Source organism: Lolium perenne, chromosome 4, assembly GCF_019359855.2.
Source record: "Lolium perenne isolate Kyuss_39 chromosome 4, Kyuss_2.0, whole genome shotgun sequence".
Taxonomy (NCBI): domain Eukaryota; kingdom Viridiplantae; phylum Streptophyta; class Magnoliopsida; order Poales; family Poaceae; genus Lolium; species Lolium perenne.
Window position 1 is genome coordinate 261630939 of NC_067247.2, and position 23450 is coordinate 261654388.

The 23450-nt window shown below is 44.5% G+C and overlaps 1 protein-coding gene and 2 pseudogenes across 1 annotated transcript; 2 read left to right on the forward strand and 1 right to left on the reverse strand.

The window, feature by feature from the left end:
• Window positions 1-2736: 2736 nt before the first annotated feature.
• On the forward strand, window positions 2737-5230 carry LOC127328434 (feruloyl esterase A-like; annotated as a pseudogene).
• A 7705-nt stretch (window positions 5231-12935) lies between these two features.
• On the forward strand, window positions 12936-16515 carry LOC127332092 (tau-cadinol synthase). Its single transcript, XM_051358348.2, has 7 exons — window positions 12936-13083; window positions 13351-13606; window positions 13928-14300; window positions 14610-14828; window positions 14933-15068; window positions 15555-15803; window positions 15890-16515. The coding sequence occupies exons 1-7, from the start codon at window positions 12973-12975 to the stop codon at window positions 16178-16180; spliced, it is 1635 nt and encodes a 544-aa protein (XP_051214308.1). The 5' UTR covers window positions 12936-12972; the 3' UTR covers window positions 16181-16515.
• Window positions 14040-20612, reverse strand: LOC127332093 (CRS2-like protein, chloroplastic; annotated as a pseudogene).
• Window positions 20613-23450: the final 2838 nt, after the last annotated feature.

The following is a 23450-nucleotide window of genomic DNA, read 5'->3' on the forward strand; positions in this document are numbered from 1 at the left end:
CCGTACGGGATCTCGTAACCTTATAGTGCACATTCGGCAAAAAGTAAGGACATGTTGTTTTATACTGCTATTTAGAAATATTTTAGTAAAAGATCATGCAGAGTATATACACCAGTGTGCAGCTTATATTATGATCCTCCATTTCAACCACGTTATTCGATTTATAAATGGTAGTACTAAAATGCAGATGTTACGTAATGCAAGTAAAAGGGAACCAAACAAAGAGATGACTCGCGAGAGATTTTTGAAGCATGCCAGAAGAACAAACTTGAAGTGATTGGAGAAGTCGCACAGAGTGTTCTTGTAAGTCTTCTAAAAGATTGAAATTTTGTGACGACTCACATCCCAACTTGTAGGAGAAGTAAAGTACATGTCAATATGATATTATATATGTTTATTAAAATTCATGTGATGTGAATCAGACATGCCAAATCGTAGGAATAAAAGTAGGTCATACACATGATAAATCTACTATCAGCAAGTTTCTCTGTAGTAACTATCATGTTTACACATGTGTACGAACTGAATTTTTTGCAGGAAGATATGAAATTAGAGATGGCAAAACCCGGTAAAAACGGTCTGGAAAAAACCGATGAAGAATGTGTGAAGGCATTTTCTATGGCAATAAAAAAGAAAGGCATTGCCAAAAACACTTTCTTACGGAATGCTGAACTGCTGAAGTGCAAGTCCATGTCCAAGTCAAAGTATTTGCATGCTCAAGTTCTAGAGGAGCAACTCCAAGTAGAACGAGCTGCATCAGCTGCGCTAAGACTAGAAGTCGACAATTTTAGAACGATAGCAGCACAGAAGGAGGCCCTACTGGAGCAGGTTAGGAATGCTAGTAAGTAGTAAGAAGAGTATCTGCTAGATAATTGGAGATGAACGGGGACAAGGATGTGTCATTACCTTCGTCTTGTAAAATGGTTCCTTAGTCTCGAGCATATTTCGTAGGTGCATTTATCTGCAATTGCTATGATCTTGGTGGTCGTTTCCTTGTTGTGATGTGGATTTTTTTTTGAACCGGAACCCTGCTGATTGTTAATATTATAAGTGGATTGCCTAGCCCTTTCCATCAGTTCTGACTTGTGGTTCCGTTGGCTCGTGGATGAAGCTTGACATGGTATCAGAGCCCATAGTCTCAAGTTCGGACTTTTGGTCGTGTTGGCTAGTGCATTAAAGCTTGACACTGATGATTTTCTGTGATCCATTGATTTCCAGCTTTCTACATATAGCCCAGGTCTAGAAGCTTGTCAACTGGTCTGGTTCATTCATCGCTGTATTGAGTGCAATGAACGGAATAGTGCTTCTCCTTTGTGTTGTGCTGCAACACAACAGCTGTTCTCGCTTCAGACAAAGTAGTTGTGAACAAAGATACTTATGTATACTACCAAATTTCGACTCCATATAATCAATAGCTTAACAACCGTCTAATTCAAAATCTCAACACTGTAGCATATACCTCCTGCCTATTGAATACAATTATTTCACACACTGAAATATTTTGTACGCGTTTTGAATTGGAGAACATGGGAACCGACTTTGGTTTCGATTATGACTTGATGTGACCCTAGGCCCTGGATTCCCGAGCAGAAGGACTGTGTAAAAACAAAGAGATTACGAAGTGCTAATTCCCTTTTTTTTGTAAGTCCTGGTGGCATTGACACTCCTTTCTTACTTGCTATATTTTTTTGGTGTTTATATATAATAGAGAATTACCAGCTTATTGTCGAACCCGTTAGATTTTGGGCAATAATTGTTACGTGGCTGCTTCTTAATTAAAGTTTATCATGTCATGTAGATGGATTTGTGAAAGATGCAGCGGGTCGTTCTTCAGATCGTCTACATGGGATTCCCATCTACATGTATGTTCATGGTTTCATGGAGTACTTCAGCTCATAGCAGCCACATACGATCCTGCAAGATTTGCATTTTTTTTTGACCTTGCAAGATTTGCATTCAATGTATCGCCAAGGCGCGTCCGTGAGAACTCTAGAAACATCTTCGTCAGACTCGTTTTGGCGCGCGCAGTTCCCGAGCGAATCCAATGAATTTTGACCGTTCTCTTAAAAAAAAGGAACTTTGACCGTTGGATCAAGCGTTGGAGAACTGATGTGCCAACGGCCAATAATTATGATCGTGGTAACCGATTTTCAACGTGATGATGAATTGATGTGACATTTGGCCGTACTAGTACGGTCTCATATTTTTGTATTACTTAGTACTTGGACTGTGGCCAAATTCGAAATCTCATTCCAGCGGCAAAACTTCCCGCCCGAAAAATACAAATATTTCACACGCTTCTAACTTCCCATTCTACCCTCGTAAAGATGACAACAATGTCCATGTATAAGTCGGTTGGTGGGGGGTCTACCCGTCATTTTTTTTTCGATCACCACCTCCCTAGCTCCGGAAACCCCCCAACAAAAAATTCATTTCCCTCACTCTCTCCTCTGAGACCACCCACCGGAACTTCCCAAGTCCCTCTCTCTCCCACCTCCACACGGCCACCGCACCGGAACATCCCCGCCGGACTTCCCTGGCCTACCCGAGGCCTCGCGATCCTCGTCATCCGGCTGTCTGCCGGAGCCGCTTCATCGACGCCGTCATCAACCGGACCGGATCATCCCCGCCGAACCTCGAACGTGGTCGAAGAAGTGGTAGGTCGACGAAGATCCCGACGTGAGAGCAACTTGGCGCATATCGAATCCGAGAGATTCTCCAGCCGATCTAGCGAACATGACAGAGTTGCAGCAGAATTTTCTTTTGACGGCGGAGTGCGCAGGCAGCGCAGCGGACACCGGAGGCGAGCGGACGCCCAGCTTGAAGCGGCAGACTATGCAGCGGAATTGGTTGGCGACGGAAGAATTCTGCCCGGGGATTGATCTCGGCGTCGGCGGTGACGGTCGCCAATCTGGACTTCCCCGTGACCTAGCGATAGGAACGAGCGCACGCCCGGCTGGAGCCACGAAAGCGCGGTTATGCTGGCGTGAAGAGAACCAAGTAGGATAGTCGCCGCGGCAGAGTTTCCGGCATGCAGCAGAGGATTACGCCGGCGTTGAACCTTCGGTGGCTCTGATACAAATGTAAGAAATTAGGGTTGGGGGAGCTATTCGGCCTACCCTCTATTCCTCTGCCTTATCGGTGGTGCCGTTCACAATGCATATTGAGGCTAGAGGGTGGGACCTTTATATATACTCCAAATTCCAGATATTACAATCTGTTTCCAGTTAGGACTCGTGACATGTTAAACCAACCACTATCATTAACAGCCAGTTACCGAGCCTAATACTATTAATCAATTAGGTCCCAAACACGCACGTGTGAGTCGTGCGCAGAGTTTGAATTCATATTCAAACTCGCAGGCTTTAACAATCTACAGAGCCAATCCTATAGACAACCTGGCATTCCACTCTATAATGTTCCCGGGTATAATTCCAGCATATTCTTATACACCGTGTTCCAATATAGATGTACCGGCTTCCTTAAGTATATTTCCTTAAGTACAATTCCACATCAATTGTTCCCTGTTGTTTCCATGAATATACTTCCACATTGAGATTTTGATTCCGGGAGTATAACAATGTAGTTAACATGTAAAATATTAAAGCCATAAATTCCTACAGTTCGCAAGGCAAGGAAATTATATGGAGATATTAGCATAATGGTTACAGGGCATTCAATGGGAGGAGCTATGGCTTCTTTTCGTGCACTTGATCTTGCTGTAAGTGCCCCGTGATTATGTTCTTTGCATAAGGCTCGCTTTTTAATATACAAGGAAATATTATCTGTCGACATTAAACACTTTTGTGTTTGCTGATCCTGATATATGATATGTTCCTCTCATTGCAGCTTATAACCTTGGAAGTGACGATGTTCAGCTTATGACTTTTGGGCAACCGCGCATTGGCAATGCTGTTTTCGCATCTTACTTTACGGAAATTGTACCCAACACGATCCGACTGACGCATGAACATGATATTGTGCTATATTTTTCCTTTCTCGTGGACCTAACGTACCACCATCTCCCTAGAGATGTACGGCCCTGCATAAACCTAGAAAGTGTACTGCTAAATTTGTCAAAAATTTCTCAGCATTATGCCTGTTGATTTAGGTTAAACCAATCCACTGTAGATACCTGCACACAACAGAGCACAGAGTAAACAGAACATCTGATGCTCCCGAAATGATAGAAACATCTGCATGATGTGTAAATACAATTGACCATCGGTCCCCATACATTACTCTTGTGAAATGCACTAGGTTACCATCATATTATGTCTATTTTACTAAAAAGCTATGCTATTCATTTCTTAAACATCCACTACTAGAAAACCGGCCTTCCATTCGGAAGGCCAAAACAACATTAATCCCGGTTGCAATACAAACCAAGACTATTGTAGCTCTAGTTTCAGTTCAAGCGGTCAGGACACGTACGGGACCACCGCACCCCTTTAGTCCCGGTTTAATTGTGACCTTTAGTCTCGGTTGGAGATCCAACCGGGACTAACGTGTTTGCGGCCTGCCGCATCACGCTGCGACATAAAAACCCTCCACCCTAAGCGTCTAGTTCGCAACATAACCGGTTCTAGTTCGCAACATAACCGGTACTAGGTGGGAGGGGGAGGGGGGAGGGAGGCTTTAGTCCCGATTGCTTAGTCAGGGTGGACATTGAGTTTGGAAAGATTTCTTACCACTATAAATCTGCAATACATCTTAGTTTTTTTTTCCAAATGGAGACTTGGCCCTAGCCTAAGCATCAATAGATGCAATACATCTTGTATCACCATCCAATGGTGCATTCAAAAAGTTCAGGTGTGGGAACATGATGTGGATGGCAACACAACCTTCCAAGTCTACCTACGATGACAGCGGAGAAGACCCAGATTGTTGCAGGTTGGAGCCCACCCAGCTATCCGATAGCTTCAATATATGTGGTTAACTATGCTATCTCATATTTCCAATTCCTAATACCTGCTTGGATGCTCCCCTGTGTCTGCATTTTCAGGAGCGTGTTTTGCATTGTTCCTGAAAGGTTCAGACCATCTGACCTACATGAGCGTTCATATATAGGCTATAGCAGCAGACGACTGGAGCACCTGCAGAATCGTCGTGGGCCAGAATTGTTGAACGACTGGATATCGCAAGGAATATTAATGTATGGAAGAACCCTGTCGATGTCATCATTGTGGATCATAGTGTGCCGAGTGAATTTCAATGGTGTGGATGTTAGGTTTAAAAGTCTTATTAGGATGGGAATGATCGCAACTATTTGGTAGCTGTGGCTATGTAGAATTGACAAGATTTTCAATAATATTTCTTCTTCCTTTTTGCAGGTCATTTACCGGTGCACAGCTTTGCTTCGTTTATGGATACCGTTGCAGCGTGTGGAGCACCGAGACCTATTTACGGAGGTGTCTTCACGGTTGGAGGATACGGCGAGGAATATTTTCTCCCAACATGGGTGGCAGCGTGATCTTCGGCTAGACCCTCCTAGCTAGTTGTTGTTACCGTTTTTTGGACTATATTTTTATCTTTGAACCCTTTTGTGTGGTTTTGTAACGAATTCGTGTGCGGCTGTGTGCATCTTAATTATGCAGAGGCCGGATCTATTGCGCAAGTAATAAAGAGCCTATTTTCGAAAAATCAATGAATTTGCACGGTCTCATTTGTAGCTTGTAAATACAGATAAATGTGCAGAACCCTCAAGTGTCAACACCTTTTTGGTTCATAGGCTAGGTAGCGTAGGATTAATATGTCATGCCATGTTAAAATTTACAGCAACTGAAAATAGGAAGAATCCGCAATATAAATGGTAGTTATATGACAGGAAAAACGAATGGTGAAGGACTTGCGCATATGTCTCTCGCAGCCGCTGAACTCTGTGGTCGTAAGAGCATCTCCAACACGCGCGCTATATAGACCACGCTGCAAAAAAACGGCTGATATGTAGCGCGCGGGAGGAATTCGGGCGCTCCAGCAGGCGCAGTAAACGGCGCGGCGCTGCAAAAAAATTTGGGCGCGGGCCGGATTGCGCTATTGCGAGCGGCATACTTTGTGCGCCGGCTACAGCGCGCGGCATCGCTCGTCCACGCGCGAGAAAACCCCCGCGCTGAAACTTCCCCTTCCGCGTTACCGACAGAGCTCCCAACCCCTCGTCTCCGCGCGGCCACCGGCGCAAATCCCGACGATGGATGGCCCGTCCGACAACCCGCCAACCCCGCCCTACTCCATTCCCCCCTCCGCCGCCACCGCCGCTTCCACAGCGTCGCCGCCCAATGCGGCAAACCCTAGCGGCGGCGCCGACGCCGGCAACACAACGGCTGCTGCGCGTGCGCTCTTCGTTCCGCCGTGCGGGGCGCTGCACACAGGCGCCACGGCCGCGCAGATGGGCGGAGGAATGTTCTTGGTAGGAAGACCGCCAAAGATATGAAGGGAAAGAAGGCCGGTGATGATGACATTGCAATGGCTATGGAAAGGATTGCAAATGCGCGATTGCAAGCAAATGAAGATAGGAAGATGGCAAGAAACTTGGAGAAAGAGGCTATGGATGCTATTGAAGCTCGGAGAGCTGCTTTGGAGGAGAGGATTAACGCCAACGAGGAGAGGAAGTTGGCTTTGGAGGAGAAGATGCAAGCCACCGAGGAGCATCTACGCCTAGCGGAGGAGGAGAGGAAGCTTTTCTTCATGGATACTTCCCAAATGGATGAGAGGCAAAAGGAGTACATAATCCTTGCTCGCGACGAACTGTTGGCCAAAAAGAGATTGTTGATGGCCAACATGAACACACCCACGACCGGCATGTTTGGAGGAGGCATGCCGACGTTTGGAGGAGGCATGGGATGCATGACCGGCATGGGAAGCATGCCCATGCCCACCATGGGAGGCATGGCCGGCATGGGAAGCATGCCAATGCCCGCCATGGGAGGCATGGCCGGCATGAGAGGCTATGGAGGCATGGCCTGCATGGGAGGTCCAACCTATGGAGGAGTGTTTGGAGGGATTATGGGAGGCTCGGTGAGTGTTGTGTATGGGACTATTGGAGCACCACCGGGAGGCTTCGTGTCTTCCATGAATGTTACTATTCCTACTTTAATCCAAGATGACGAGGAAGAAGAAGAAGGTGTTGACTTGGAAAATGCGCAAGTGTGATATGCATTTGTCATATGCAAATTGTGTGTTCCACTTTGTCCATTTGAACCATATGTCGTATGTCGTTGTTGAACTATGTCATATTGTGTGTCGTTCTTGAACTATGTGATGTGTGTTGCACTTTGTGTTCATTTATTCATGATTTACATGAAAGTGTTTTATCTTGTGAGATGCATAGTAGTGTAGAAAGTTGTATTCCGCGCCCGCGAGCGCTGTATTTTGGCGCGCCCGATGGAGGTCCATTTTTATCGCTCGCGCATGCGCTGTATTTTAGCGTGTCCGGCGGGGCAAAAAATGGCCCAGCGCGCGCCAGCGGTTTACAGCGCGCCCAAATGGATGTTTAGGGCATCTCCAGCGGCGCGACGCATTTCGGACGCCCAAATTGTCCGCGGGCGTCCGTTTGCGTCGCCTGGCGGACGGGGAAATGGTCGTGTGTCCGTTTGCGTCTGGGGTTGGCTCCAGCGGCGCGACGCATTTTGGGCGCATGCCAGAATTCAAAAAAGATGAAATAGCGTCGACTTTGCACGAAATTACAGCCGCAAATTGAGGGCTGAAACTAGTTCATCACACTTTGCAGCTCGTATGGCGCAAGGTGGAGCAAAAGGGGCACAACAAGGCCTGAACTGCAAAAAAAAAGTGTCCAAAAGGAGGCCAAGGTGCTGGGCGCATGGTGCCGGCGATCAGGCGTCTCGCGCGCGGATTTCGGCGCGCCTCTTCATGAACCATGCCCTGGTGTCGTCGTCGACGGCGCTCAAGTCGGCAAGCATGATCCTTGTGTCTTCTGCACGCAATTTGGCCTCGGCGTCTGCCTTTTTGGCCTCGATGTCCAGCCTTTGGACATCGAGGACCTCCTTGGCGAGGTTCTGGTAGATGGCAGCTGCGGCCTCTTTTTCGAGACGCCTCTTCTCGTCCCTAGCAGCCATGGCGGCACGGTTGTCGGCCATAATCTTCTCCATGCTCTGCGTGAACGCAATGGCCTGCGCCTCCCGCTGGAGATCAGCCTTGGTAGCCTTATGGCCTCGTGGACGAGGTGGAAGGACTGGACGGCCTTGATCGTCGTCTTCGCCGTCGAGGGTGACCGATGTCCCATTCTTCACAGCTTCTTGGTAGGCCGCAAAGCTTATCATCCACTTGTTATTGTCTTTGAGCACCTCCCAACAATGGACCATATGGAAACCCTTCTTGTGCGTCGCCCTGAACTTCTGCAAGGCGCGGGATACCTGCAATCATAGCCGCCAATGATGTACAATGACGCAAATTGACGCAATGACGCAAATTGACTAGAATGATGATGGTTCTATCGTTTTTACCACTGTCAGGACGCCGGTGCTGCTTACGGGGTTGTTAATAGCATGTTCGACCGCCGAGGAGAACTTGCTTGTCTCTTGTTTGATGTAGTTCCATCTTTTCCGGAGGGACTCTTCCGTCCGAGGGCCTGTGATATGGTAGGGCGGGTACATCCTGGTCTCGTTGTACTGCTGCAAGACCTTGGCCCAATAGACCTTGCCCTTTTGCTGGGCGCCATTGATACAATCTTGGGTCGTTGCCAGCCACGCTTCACACAAACACTTGTCCTCGGCGTCGACGAAGCCTAGTGTCCTGCGGCTCTCCCCCTTCCTCTTGGTGGCAATGTCCGTGGGGATAGGCTGTGTTGGCGCGTCGTCGAAGTCATCGACGGACACGGGTGTTGGCTGCGTCTGCTGGGTGGCGAACAGGCGTCCGGTCTCGATGTCCTCCGCATCGTCATCATGCGCGCCTGTCCCGGCCCGATCATCGCGAACGAAGCCGCTGCCGTAGATAATTTCCTGGATGCCTAAATCATGGCGGTCCTTCCAATAGTCCTACGAACGACCGGACATCAGACGCATGATACAGGGCACTCGCACACATTGACAGAGCTCATGTACCGGGTCGTCCATCGTCGGGCTGGCGGCGCAATTTCGTCGAACAGGATGCGGGGCTGCGGCATGCTCTCCTCCGGCACCTGGCGCGTCTTCTGTGTCGCGCCCGGGCAGGAGTCACCGCTTCTAGGCGTCCGGTTGAGGTCGGGAACCGCCGCCCCGGTCAACTTCACCGGCGGCAGGCCGGAGGCGAACCGCGATGCCGCGTGGCCCTGCAAGGGAGCGGGAGTTCCAGGGCGCAGCTGGGAACTTACCGAGCTGACCGAAGAGGCCGGAGGAGCGACGCCGGTGATCCCCTCTCTCTTGACGATCATGTAGCCCTCCGCTAAGGTCGGATGGAGGGCTACTTGCGCGACGCCGGCTTTGATCTGCATCTGCCAGGCCTGCTGGTTGGCGGCCGCGGCAGTCTTGATCGTCTGGTTCTTGCGCCGCCCGCGACGCTTCACGGCCTCCAGGACTTTCTCCTCCGCGGAGAGCACCTTCTTTGCCGCCTTCGGCTTTGCCTCCCGGCGGCCGCCGTCGGCGGCCCGCTTTGCTTCCGCCGGAGCTGCAGCCTCCATCCTGGCTAGGGTCGTGGCTACGGGGGAGTGTGGGGCGGCGACGGGTGCGAGGGTTTGCTCCGCATCCATGGCGGTAGCTGCGGCGGCGAGGACGTCCATCGCTTCTGGACTGCTCGCGCCGGTCTAGTTTCCAATTTGGCGCGGGGGAATGGCCAGTGGCGGGAATAATATCGCCCTCCAGCCACTGACGCGCGGGTCCTACGTCTTTTTCGGCGGACACTTGGTGCGACCGCTGAGCGTCCGCGGAGACGCAAACCTGGCGCATATTTGGCCAGGTTTGCGTCTCCGCGGATGGCCCGGTCACTTTGCGTCGCCCCGCTGGAACAGGCCCCAGACGCATTTCCGGTCACGGCGGACAAAAACGGTCGCAGCGACCGTTTTGCGTCGCGCCGCTAGAGATACCCTTTAGCGCGCCAGATTTTTGCGCGTCTGTTGGAGATGCTCTAACTTTGAAATTTTAACATAAAAACACCACTTGCCCAACTGAATTCGTAAAAAGATCACCTTCAAAAATAATTATCAAAAAGGACAAGTGGCACGTGCCAGCGAGGCGGGCAGTGCATGCCACCGCTGAGCATGGTGGCACGTTCGTTTTTGCAGGGCAGCAGCGGCATGGCCTACCACCTGATGGCGACGCGAACGGCTGCCCTTCCTGGCTAGCGTGCATCTTGCCGGCTCGCTTCCCTCCGCCGTGCTGTTTAAAGCTGTATGCGATATGGCGATATGTACAGCAAAACCTTACCGGAGGGAGATGTTGTTTAAGGACTATTGCCCGATGCAGCAAGGGTGGTCAGGGTCACGCTGGATATTCCTGGATTGGTGCAGGACACGATCAATGTGAGCAGGATAGCACTATTGCCGGATGACAATCATCTCTTTACATTGCTACATTAGCTTGTCTCCGATCCAGATCGGATCGACGTCAATGGTACACGAGGAAGACTGCAGGTCACCCTGCCGTCATGGGCAGAGGCGGCATGGCACAGACGACGTGAACGGCGGTCAAAGTTTCCGTAATTTATACCTAACAGCCTAAGGAAGAGTTCTGTAGTAGTAGAGGAGACTTCGTTTTTTGAAATGGTTCCAGCATCAGAAATTAGCTTTGTAGCAATGGCTTACAGGTAGCCTGTTATTTCTGAAAATTTTAGAACTTGATTCCAGTATCAGAAATGGTGAGAAGAATAGACTTATTCAGACATTGAGGTGAGATCGTGTACGGATCTCCTCCTGCAACCCTCCTCCTCTCGCCTCGCACGGTTGTAATGTGCCGCCCCGCCGGCGCATCCTCTCGTCCTTCCCCGAGCTCACTCTCCCCCACAGCCGCTGCTGGAGGTGCTGCCGGGCAAAGTCATGTTGGCGTGGGGGCGGCGACCGGCAGAATTCTGTGATTCCAAGACGAATTTCTGGATAGCAAATAAATTGTAAAAATACTTTTTTGATTCATATTAATTAACTTAACTTTGTCTAGATATAAATATATCTAGTCAACCAACACATCTAAGTACATCCATATATAGATAAAGTTAAGTTAATTTACATCTAAGAGAGTATATATATGAAGACACATACTTTGACCGTGTGTTCCAGAGGAAAACAAAAACCTCTTAAAGCATGCATTTTCGCCCGTCAAGGGATACCACGGTCATGGGCGTCGACTGTCCTCCAGCCCGCAGAAGTCCTCGCACTTGTAAGTCGTATAAACGCCGGTAACTACGCCGGTAATCCGATGTCACCGTCCTCTTTCGCAGCCGGGCGGGCGCCTTCCTTCTTCGCGGCGGCCTGCCGTTCGTCAATGTTCACACCGGCAACAGCGACGGATGTTAATTAGCTTGGCCAGCTACCGCTGGTTAGCTTATAGCTAGCTGACAAACCCAATCGAAGCAGACAAACCCAATCGAATCCATATATAGTAAGTACTACTTCAGTACTCTTGGGTTGGTCAGCTAGCTACTAATTGCTTCGTCAAGTCGTCCATAATGCGCCGCGCGCTTAGCCGCCGCCATTTATATACACTGTACATCACCGCGCATTCCTTCCTCTGGAGGAGCGGTCTAGCTACATTAGTATGCGCGTCGCTGTCTTATGGATATATTCATCGGTAGCAGTCTGCTCTTTTGGAATGGGGTATCAATACCATAGTCAAGGGTATAGGTATGCTTTCCAAATCCTTCTCATAGAGTTATCTTATAACAAATACAACAAATATTCTCCCAGACTACTACATAAAGCTATTAACTGTGGGATGAATATTCTGTGCCATGACAAAACTTATGAGGCATTAAAAAATAAAAAAATAATCTACTAGGGGAGCGGCTAAATAGAAATGACTTGAGCAAACATACATTGCGATTTTTTAAAAGGGGGATAAACCCTGGCCTCTTGAGATCCTTTTATATATCCATGAAAGCTTAATTTGCGCATCCAAGTCTTCTTTAGTTCGAAGACTTATCCCATCGTTGAGGATTGTCTTTCCTGTTGGGAGTTTCAAGCATGTTTTGCGCATCCAAGAAATGAAGGAAAATTTTGTGCTCTAGAAGGTTGAAACATGCGATGGCCAATAATTATCTACTTTAGTGCACAACCAGCAAGACTAAAATGTGTTTGAGTAGTAACGAAATAAATGGGTTTTCAAATTTCCATGCACCTAGCCTACATATTGTTTAATCATTTCTTTAACTAATTTCTTTTTTTTTTCCTTCCTCCATTTGTTTCTTACAAGTGTGCAATTTGGTACTTGCACTTGTAATATTTTTCTCTATCCATAATACAACCCACTCTCTTATTTCATCCTCCATGACAATTGACAAGACAACTCAAAAAAGAAAAGAGAATAGACAGCTGCACATGCGTCCTCTTGTAGTTGAAACGATAATGCAAGCACACAAAAACGGCAAAATGTACAGAAACTAAGAATAGCCAAGTGTGGCAAAATGGAAAATATGTGGCGTAGGCTATCACATCACATTAAATGACGATTCACACAAACGTCGTGTATTCCATTTCTCAGGGCATGTTCTGTTCATGGCCAAAATGTCAAAACCATGCCCCAAATAAAGAAAGTGTGAAAACCACCGATTACAAAGAATTTACTTGCGATATTTTTCTACATCGGTAAGACAAGTCTATTTCTTAGTTTCGCATTCCATGAAAATTGACCAGACGACTAAAGACATTAGATGGCTGCGCATCCGTTCGATGAGCTCGTTCTTCCAATTGACTATTCTATTCTTTACACAAGAAAAACATTAAATGGGACGAGGTTTGCTGGATCATTACTTCCGTGCAGCTGCCTATATAAACCCATCGGCCGTTCCAGTGATTCTCAAAGCTACACCACAACATACCAGACTACGAGTACACACATGCACATGGCGTCCTATGATGCTACCGCTGCCGCTCCAGAGATGGTACCTGTGTTTCAGCCCACTGTGTGGGGTGACTTCTTCATCAACTACGATCCAGAACCACTACAGGCATGTTTTATGTTGTCACAGCAAAACACATCTAGTACGCTACAATCTGTGCTTGTTTGTTCTTCCTTCTGTTTTCTGTGCGGAATGTTTCATGGCATAATCTATAGTTTCCTGGTCTGGAGCCCTTCTTTGGGTGTGTTCTGGATCTTGTGTGTTGGCTTTCAGTTTTGTTGCTTCTCCTAGATACATCATGCATATGCCAATAGCTTCACCAGTGACAAGGCTTAAGCTAACAGTGTGCAACATATATCTTTATATGCAACACAGATGTCAGACGAAGGGATGATAGACAGGTCCAATGAACTGAAGGAGAAGATAACTGGGCTATTTGAGGGCAGTTCCATAGTTGAGCAACTCAACCTTGTAGACACACTCCAGCATCTCAGTATAGATCATCATTTTCATGAACAGATTCTCTCCACACTACGAAGCACTCATGCTGGTGAATTCAATAGCTCCAGTATCCATGATGTCGCTCTGCGATTCCGCCTACTCAGGCAGCAAGGGCTTTGGGTGTCCCCAGGTATACACTTACAACAAAACCTCCTGGGATATTGTATTGTGCGTAGAATTTCTTGTTTTATAGGTAGACCATTGTTGAACTTTGCCGATTTTATTTGATGCTAGAAGTAATACAGAAACGTTAGAAGTTCACAACCCACAGCATGGCATGTAAACACAACTTTGTCAGGAATATCATGTGTTACTTGCTTCAACACATCTATCCATGAATATCCATGTGTTGCTTTAAAATAAATTAAGAACATATCCGGGAACAGTACAGAATCACCAATCCTAGGCTGCTAGCCAATATGCTCATGAGATGCATCATGTTCTCTTGCAGATGTGTTCAGCAAGTTCAAAGACGAAGACGGGACCTTCCATGCTAACATAGCTAATGACCCAAGGGGACTATTAAGTTTATACAACGCATCATACCTTTTTACTCACGGGGAGACAGAGCTTGAAGACAACATCTTGTTCGCAAGGCAACATCTTGAATCAATGGAAGGTAAGCTTGATTACACATTGGCTGAGCAAGTCAGGCGTGCTCTTCACTTACCACTGCCAAGGACCTTGAAGAGAGTAGAGGCGCTGCATTATATATCAGAGTACAAAGAAGAGCCTATGCACAACTCCTCCATTCTGGAGTTCGCCAAACTCGATTTTAACCTTCTGCAGCGTCTCCACTTGAAGGAGCTCAAGGCTCTCTCTAGGTAACACCTACATATCTGGCATTAAAAAATAGATGAAAGTCGAGTTATTTCTTTTCTAACCCAATCAAACCAATCTATGGGAGAAGTAAACTCTCTTATACTAGAGTAAAATATGCTAGCTAGTTCCGTCAAAAAAATATGCTAGCTAGAAAACCTATACTTTAGTACTTGTAAACTGTGATGCAAGTTCACTGTCGTCAGCTAATATTCCTGTCTAGAATCCTGAGACATCTATCAGTGTATACCTCTCATAAAATGAACCTAGCTACACATTTTTTTACAGAAGACTAACAACAAATAAATTTTCAGATGGTGGAAAAATCTTTATAGAGAAGTGGGGCTAAACTACTCGCGGGATCGTGTTGTTGAGTGCTACTTATGGTCATATACGGCATACTACGAACAAGAGTATACGCGTGCAAGAATTATTCTTGCCAAGATTATCGCAATAATAATCATGACAGATGACACTTATGATGTGCGTGCTACTTTGGTCGAGTGTAGACAACTCAATGAAGCTATACAAAGGTTGGTGTTGGCATGATGTTGCTTGATCTTGTTCATTTGAAAAAAAAAAGAACATGAATTTTAAAAAATACACTCTTAAGTGTAACTAATTAATTTGTATGCAGATGGGATGAGAGTGCTGTTTCTCTTCTACCAGAGTATTTACAGAAGTTCTACCTCAAGCTGATGAGCACATTTAAGGAGTTTGAGGACGAATTGAAACCAGATGAGAAGTACCGTGTCTCTTTTAGCACGAAAGCGGTACATCACTCATCTCACAATCACAGGATTAATATTTTGCTTAGCACTATTTTTTATATTTCATTTTTTCCTTTAATTTATGTAATGCTCTGTCACAATTTCCTCAAAACATCTACTGCACTTGGGACTTCAAATTTTATGTAGTGGTGAACTGGTAATTGTATAAGCTATCAAGAACTATCTCTATTAGTTGAGGACTCCTGACACTGGAATATCTCGGACTCACAGAACTTTATGCTACGAATGCTCTGCACAATTATGTAATATTGTTTAGATGTAGAAACCATATTTTTCAATATTGAGGAAACAGATTGATTAGAAATTGACTACTGACATTAGTGCTCCCAGCCTGAGTAGGTAGCAAATCTGATTCTATATTGTAATGCTGAAAAACATATGTATATTTCAAAATTTGATTGTCTACATTCACATATGCAAAAATCTTCCATCACAAGTACTGATACATTCTTTTTTCCGCATTTGTAGTTTCAAATATTATCAAGCAACTATCTCCAAGAAGCCGAATGGTTTCATCAAAATTACAAGCCAAGATTTAATGATCAAGTGAATGTATCTAGTATGTGCTCAGGCGGACCATGGGTATGTGTTGGGTTGCTAGTTGGTATGGGTGATACTGTAACCAAGGAGGCACTTGAATGGGCCCTCGGTTGCACGGATGCTGTCAGGGCTTGTGCAGAGGTGACACGTTTCATGAATGACCTTGCTTCATTTAAGGTACAAGTTACACTCCAAGACTACCACCCATATTGTTTATCCTTTTATCTCAATGACACCCCTGATTAAGCATGTGTTGTTCACAGCGTGGGAAGAACAAAAATGATGTGGCCAGCTCTGTGGAATGCTACATCAGTGAGCATGGCGTGCCAAGTGAGGTTGCCATTGCCAAGATTGGTTCTCTGATTGAAGATGCATGGAAGACTACTAACCAAGCACGCTTTGAGCTCCCAGAGCTGCTTCCGGCAGTGCAGCGAGTCGCAAATATAACGATCAGCATGCCGTTCATGTACGATGATAAGACAGATGCTTTTACGTTCAGTAGCCGTCTTGAGGGGACAATTAAGCGACTGTTTGTCAATCCTATTGAGCTCTAGACAATGGTGATGTGGTGCATGTCTTTTGATGGTATCATTCACAAGAAGAAGCACCAGCTACCTAATGATAGTATAAGTGGTATCAAAACACTCCCAATCTGTTGCACCTAGGCTTGACCACTTGATCATTATTCACACGAACAACTATGATGAACAGAATAAGGCTTGCATTATTTTGTTACTTGGAATGTAACGAAAAACAGCTTTTCTTTTCTTATCAGGTTCACCCTGCATTATTTAGTGTGCTTTTTTGTGAAAATTTACTATGAATACATTAAGGCTTGCATTATTTGGTATTACCTGGAATTCAATAACAAACAGTGTGCTTTACTTCTCTTATCAGGTTCACTATGCATTATTTGGTATGTACTTTTGTGAACAATTACTCCAGAAAAAAGGAGCGTGTGGTTATGCTCCTAAACCAAACTCGTTTCGTATATGTCAATGTAACTGGGGCAAACAAACAGAAAGCTGTAACAGTTGATGGCATGAGGTGTTAGCTTTAGGATATGCTGCTCCTGATTTTGCCACTGTCTCTCTCCTCTTTCTCCAGGCCAAACTATTGCATGCTGAGGGTCTCTTTGTTCCAAAAGATTTTCAAAATTTGCAGCATCTCAATTCATAGGAATTTTACTTGCTTTAGTTTGTTGTGGCATTGTAATTCCTAACAATCTCTATAGCTGTTCAACTGAAGCATTGTATAGTTCACACAAATTTTTCATATAGATTTGTTTGCTCTACAACTCATAAGATTCTTTTTCCTAAAGATTCTTTTCCACTATATTTCATGTAGTGTAAGCCAGCGTTATTAGATTCTCTCCCATCAGACGTCAAATAGATAATACTGGAAGATCACACCAGGCATCTAACAGGTATACTTACTGCATAAGCCTTTCCCCTGACAGGAAGTTTGTAGTTACTGCTGCTGCTCATCTGATATCAGATGCTTATACTTCTGATCGACATTTGACAATCTTGCCGCCTCTGCCAAACCCTTGGTGACCACCATCTTCATAATGTCAGCACCCTCTTTCATCGCTGAATCAATCTAGGACAAAACAGACACATGCAAAGCATAAGCTCCTGGTTGTGCATACAAGCCAAGACATAATATCATGTACTGTGCTACGAGCCTTGTACCAGTATTTAACTCCTAATGGTCCTTAAAATATCTTCTGGTTGTGGAATACATCCTCTCGTCAAACTATTTTCAGATTGATACACGATATCTTTACATCTATCTTGATTAATCATACTAAAAATGATGAAGAGCGGACTTGTCTAAAACAGCAACTTTCATAATACAATATATACTTGTGACCATAGTTACACTTGGAAGGATGTCTGGAAATGCAATTTAGTTGTGACTGGAGGGAATGTTAAAAACAATGACAAGACCAAGTCAACTATATGCCAGCACAAATATACTATTGCCATTTGCAGGAAGAATTGAAGGAATTCACCAAGATTTAACAGAAGTGGATTAAATATAAAGCTATATTATTTACAGAATATAACCATGGTGCTGGAGTCAATACATTTTGGTTGTACATATCCTAGCAAATGAACAAGATCATCCAACCATAGAGGTAGTGATGGTATTTTGAATTAATTTATTTAAGAACAAAACATAAATTAAAATAAATATAACAAAAAAAAGCATAACATGAAACTAGAACTACAGAACAAAGCGATGAGTTTTTTACCCTTTCACGGCCAGTCTTATTGAACTTCTGAAGCACAAAAGCTTTGGGATCCATCTAACTAGGTGGCCGTCCAATTGCTGAATAATCCAAACTAAAATCTTTACCAGAAAGTGGAAAAAACGAAATGTGACTCCTGCAGTTGTCGAACCTACCAGTCCTTACTCGACAAAATTCTTGATTCTTGCGAAAATGGTAGATGACACTCTTCAGCCTGACAAACTAAAAAGGTAAATACTTCGTGTCAAGATCAAATAAATCCCTTATCTATATATAATAGATATATCTTGCATACAAAAAAAAAACACAAACTTTAAACATGGAGCATTCTATCACACTGAGAGTGGTTATGTTTCGACAATATTCTTCCAGAACAGACTAGGCGCCACAGGATATGTAAAATGGTAGGACAAGTAAAGCGCATCAAAATTCCATGATGAAATGGAAAAAATATATGGTGCATGCAGGAATACCATAACTTGAAAATTAATTACCAATTAGCTACAAAACTTAAAAGAGAAATTCTGTCAACTCTGCTTTATCAAAGGTAAGGAGCATATATTCTACCAGGCAACTCCTAACTTTCTAAGGACATACCAACATGATTAGAGGCCAATGCAATGGCCTGACATTTTAAACTGATAATTACAGCACTACCAGCTAGTATTTTAGAATTATGGATTTTAACATAGGAATATATGGTTTTCCCTTTTATAACTTTTGACATACACATATTTTCCTCACAAAGCACATTTAAATTAAGTTTACCAACCCATTGTGGCGTCCATATCCTCCTTTAGGTTGTAAACGGAGAACTCTGCATGGCAGCTCTGTGTCATCGTATGCCTGAAACTCGCAAATCAGAGAAGTCAGATTGTCATATAAGGTAGCACCAAGGTAAATTCAAAAGGAAACACATACCACTAGGACACGGTTCAGTGGCAGTTCATAATAGGCAGCAAGTGGCCCAACCTGTAACAAGCCAAAGAAAAATGGAGACTGGTTACTGGCAGTCACCAAATCAGTGGTGTATCACAGATTTTCAGTGTCCAGTTAAAGAAAGTTCTCCAACATGAAGTAGCCACAATCATTAATATGTAAAAGATAAGTACAAACTAAAAGAGGTGTCAATATGTTTTCTTGTTATATGTGCATATTTCAAATTCAACTGGTACCAGCTGAATAGCGACTCAGAGAACAGATAGTAAACTCGGAAGGTCTTCTAAATGTGTTGCTTACAGATTAACCACTGAGGTTTATATAGGTTTGAGGCTTGGCAAGGAGAACAGGGATACCATCGACAACCCCTCCATCAATGGAAAGGTTTCCATTCATCAAAAGGTAAAGACAGACATTTTTCAGAAGGAATATAGATGGAGCCAAACCTTCACCAAATAATGCTTTGAAGTGATGTGTAGTCGGGGATATGCCCTGACACTTTGCAAACGCATCTATCATATCAAACCCAACCTGCAAGTGAAACCAGTGCAGGAAATTTCTAAGAATAAAATTGGGTCATTGAATTTCAAAGTCAATATGAGAAGAACTCACATTGCGTCTGGTCGATTGGTACTTCTCACCGGGGTTACCAAGACCAACAAAAAGCCATGGTTGTATAGCAGAGCATGATGAAGATGGAGAAAACGAGGAGGTCCGACAGGTGGAAACATAACGCTTAGAAAGGAAGGATGCAAATCCTATCCAAAGCCTTTCCCGCATGATTTTATCAGTCGCGGGAATCCAAATATCTATAGGTGCATAACCAGATGGCAAAATATGCAAAGGAAACCCATTACCATTTTGAATGACGACTGCCTACGCTGCAACTAGGAGTACAACCGTACATACATTAGGCATAAACCCTACACCCAACTCTTTCCCGTACATCATTAAAGTTGTTCTGCTGCAGACGTACAATGGCAGTAAGCAACGAATAGAGCAGAACATGGCACATTATTGTAAGACTGAAGTAACTCAAATTGGCCAATGTAAAATTTCAGTATTTCACTAAGCGGGCAAATGCATGATATACAGACCAGAAAAAACAGAACAATCATGGGAGAAAGCAAGCCTATATCATCAACGCATCTAGCTTAATCATTTCATCAGACAGCTCTAAGGCAAAACTATGCAGTGAATATACCTACTTAATGACATCATCCTAATGTCTGCAGCCTAAATTTTTTCAGAGAACTACTCCAATTCGAAGTTCAGTTTGAAGACCCAAAGCGTATTATATTTAGGAACAGAGGTTGTAAATTCCTGCAATGCAAAACTATCATGAGCCCAAGTCTCGGAGCACAAGCGAAGGGCCTCACGCAAGAAAGAAAATAAATGGAAATCTTGCCAGAATATATAATACTACTATCAGATTATCAGTAGTTCAGTAGCTCTCAACTTTTAGCACCCGCTAACATGACAGGAGGGAAACAAGCGAAACATAAAGCAAAATCCAAGCCCCCGTTACATTCTAAGATTCAGTGTATGGACCATAGAATGCTTACGAGTCGATCACCGGGGGACGCAAGCCCGAAGATCCCCGGTGGCGGCGGCGGTGACGATTTTACGGCCAAGCAGCGCCGCGCAGCAACGTGATGTGGACCTGAAGCTGATCGGCCAAGAAGGATACGGTGCTGATAAGCTCCCTGCCGATCACCTACGCTGAGCCGCTCTTTCGCCTCAGGGCGCTGTGGAGGTGTGGACTGGCCGCCGCCGCCGACGCTTCCTCGCCTGAGCCGATTTTGGGCTGAGCGGGTGCGCCACCGTTTCCTGCTTTTCTTTTGGGCTCGTCGATTAGTTGGGCTGATTTGGCCGGACTTGTGCTGCTCCTGCCAATTTTTCGGTGGATCCTATATGGAAAATCCTATTTCCCGCTCATTAGCGGGGTGGATTAACGCCCGCCAACGTGGGAAATCGAGCGGGCCGCGGCCCATCTAATGTGGCTTTGCGTTTTCTCTGGTTTTTCCCATGGTTTTCTCTGGTCGGTCGGTTTTTTGTCGGTTTATTTTTTCGGGGTTTCCTTTCCTTTTTCATTTTTCCGTTTTTCCTTTCTGCTTTTTTCTTTTTCAATTTTGAGCAAATTTCAATTTCGATTAAATTTTAAATTCGAGCAGATTTAAATTGGGGCAACTTTCAAATACGAGCAAATTTCATATTTGAGCAGATTTTAAAATTAAGCAAATTTTAAATTGGAGCAGATTTTAAATTCAAGCAAATTTTAAATTGGAGCAGATTTCAAATTTGAGCAAATTTTAAATTTTTGTTCGGTTTTGAAATATTCTCAGATTAAAATTTTTCCCCTGGTGTCTAGCATAGAGGAGAGGAGTTGATACCACTTGGATCTGGTTCGGTTGCTGGTAAGGACTGAACAAAGCGGTTTAATATTTGTTTCGCAGTCGAATGACTTAATGGGCTGGCCCATCCCGGGTCGCCATCAGGCGATGCTACGATCTGAAGCGTGGTATAGGGGTTCATCCTATATGCTGACCAATTCGGCACCCCGCGCGCGGTGGGCCGGTTAGGCGCTAGCGATTTTTTCTGTTTCTTTCCTTGGTTCTTTTTTCCTTTTATTTTCTCTTTTTTGCTTCTTTTTCTTGTTTTTCGTTTTGATCTTTCTGTTTTAAAATTAATTTAAAATTCAAAATTAAAAAAATACTAAGATTAAAAAATGTTCAAATTTGAAAAAAAAATTGGAAAAATTTCAAATTCGGAAATGTTCAAATTGCAAAAATGTTTAAATTAGAAAATTGTTCAAATAAAAAATACTAAATTTTGAAAAGTTGTTCAATTTTTTAAAAAATTCAAATGAATTTTTTTAATTTTTAATTTTTTAAAAATATTCAAATTCTAAAAATGTTTACTGTAATTTTGTTTTTCAAATAATTAGAAAATAAATAACATAAAAAAGTAAAAAAGGGAAAAAGAAAATTACGTGATGTTGTTGGGCCGCATCCTAGCTAGCTATCTCAGGGTGTGCGGCGTCCTGTGAAGCGCCGACCCGACCGGTGAATATCATCTCCCCAATTTTTCCTCCTAGCCTCTCGTGCTCGTGGCATCGCCGAGCCGTGTTGAGGTCCATACAGGACCTGGTTCTATGTGGAATGCACTGTTATATTATCACCCCATCCATTGTCCTAATTAAATACTCACTCACTCCATCCATTGTCCTAAAGAAAACTCACTCGCTCCATGTGCTAAAAAATATACTCTCTCCCTCAAGTTCAAAACAAAATAAATATTATTTCATACAGTATTTAAGATGTATTATTGACTTCTAATTTCTACTAAAACAAATTATGAAATCTACAAAAAAAAAGTTAGACATTCTCCATGGGCAAAGGTAAACATAATGATTTTTCAGGTTCCCAATCTAAACATCCATAACAATATTATTGTTCAAAGTTCCAAATGCTTGACTGAAGGTATGTCCACCACTATTTGTGAACTACATGGTGTACTTCGTTTTCTCTCTATGTAATCACACGATGAAAAACATTTGGTTTTGATTAGGGTTTATGTCCACATGGTGCCGTCATGGTCGAGGAGGCAACGACATGAGACCTTCACGGAGCTGGTGGTGCTTGGGTTGGGTTCGGCGGGTTCAGATCCAGAAAATAGGTGTGCTCTTGTCCTTCCAGGCTAACACTTCAGTCCTTGTCAACACTGGTAACAACTTTTTTTGACTTCCTTATGGCGTCGTCTTAGACCTCGTCTTTTCAACACATTGATATATTTTTTATTTGTTGTGTTCACATTTATGCCATGCGATGCGCTAAAGATTTGTTATGTCTCGTCTCTCTTGTGGCTGGCACTTGGTGAGGTGTACCGAAAGATCCAAGACTTGATTGGTTATTGTAGGAGTCGGTGGGAGGACTAGGGAAAACTTCTTTCTTCCCATCTAGAGCGACGGACATCAATCACAGTGCTATGTTTCGCCTCTAGAATCGATCAAGATGACCATATGTCTTTCGTCGACTAGCCAAATAAAAGTTTAAAAAATGAATATAATGACTTCACCAATCACTAATCAGGAAAGCCATAAGCTCAGTGAAGGCATGTTCTGATCTGTTCATTACTAGGGAAGTGGATGAAAAAGAAATACATGCATGTCCAATGTATCCTAAGTGAAGTAGTACGTACATGTTCACTAGTCCGCAACTTCCGGTCCAAGTTTCAACGACAGATTCGGTAGCTAGCAGAAGATAAAAGTCACTGCCACGTGGGATCCTGCAAATCGGTAGGTTAACAAATACTCCACGCTTGCGCAAGGAAAGGTGATCGACCATGTCGATCCGCGCGCCGAGCCCGAAGCCTTGATTCGCAGCGTCGCACAGCAAGCGAAAAGTTGCATCTCGATCGACCGATGGATGATTCCTACATGTGCACAGGAGCAAAGCTGTAGCCGCGACCATGATTAGCTCGGGGATAAAGCTCAAAGCGTTTCGCGCAGACCACGTTCTCCCCTCTATATCTTCTTCCCGGCCCGGCCCTTTTGCTCCAGCAAGCGATTAAGCAGGCAACGCGTCCGGCTGCGTCGCTTTTGGCATGCAGCGCCTTGGTAGCCAGCC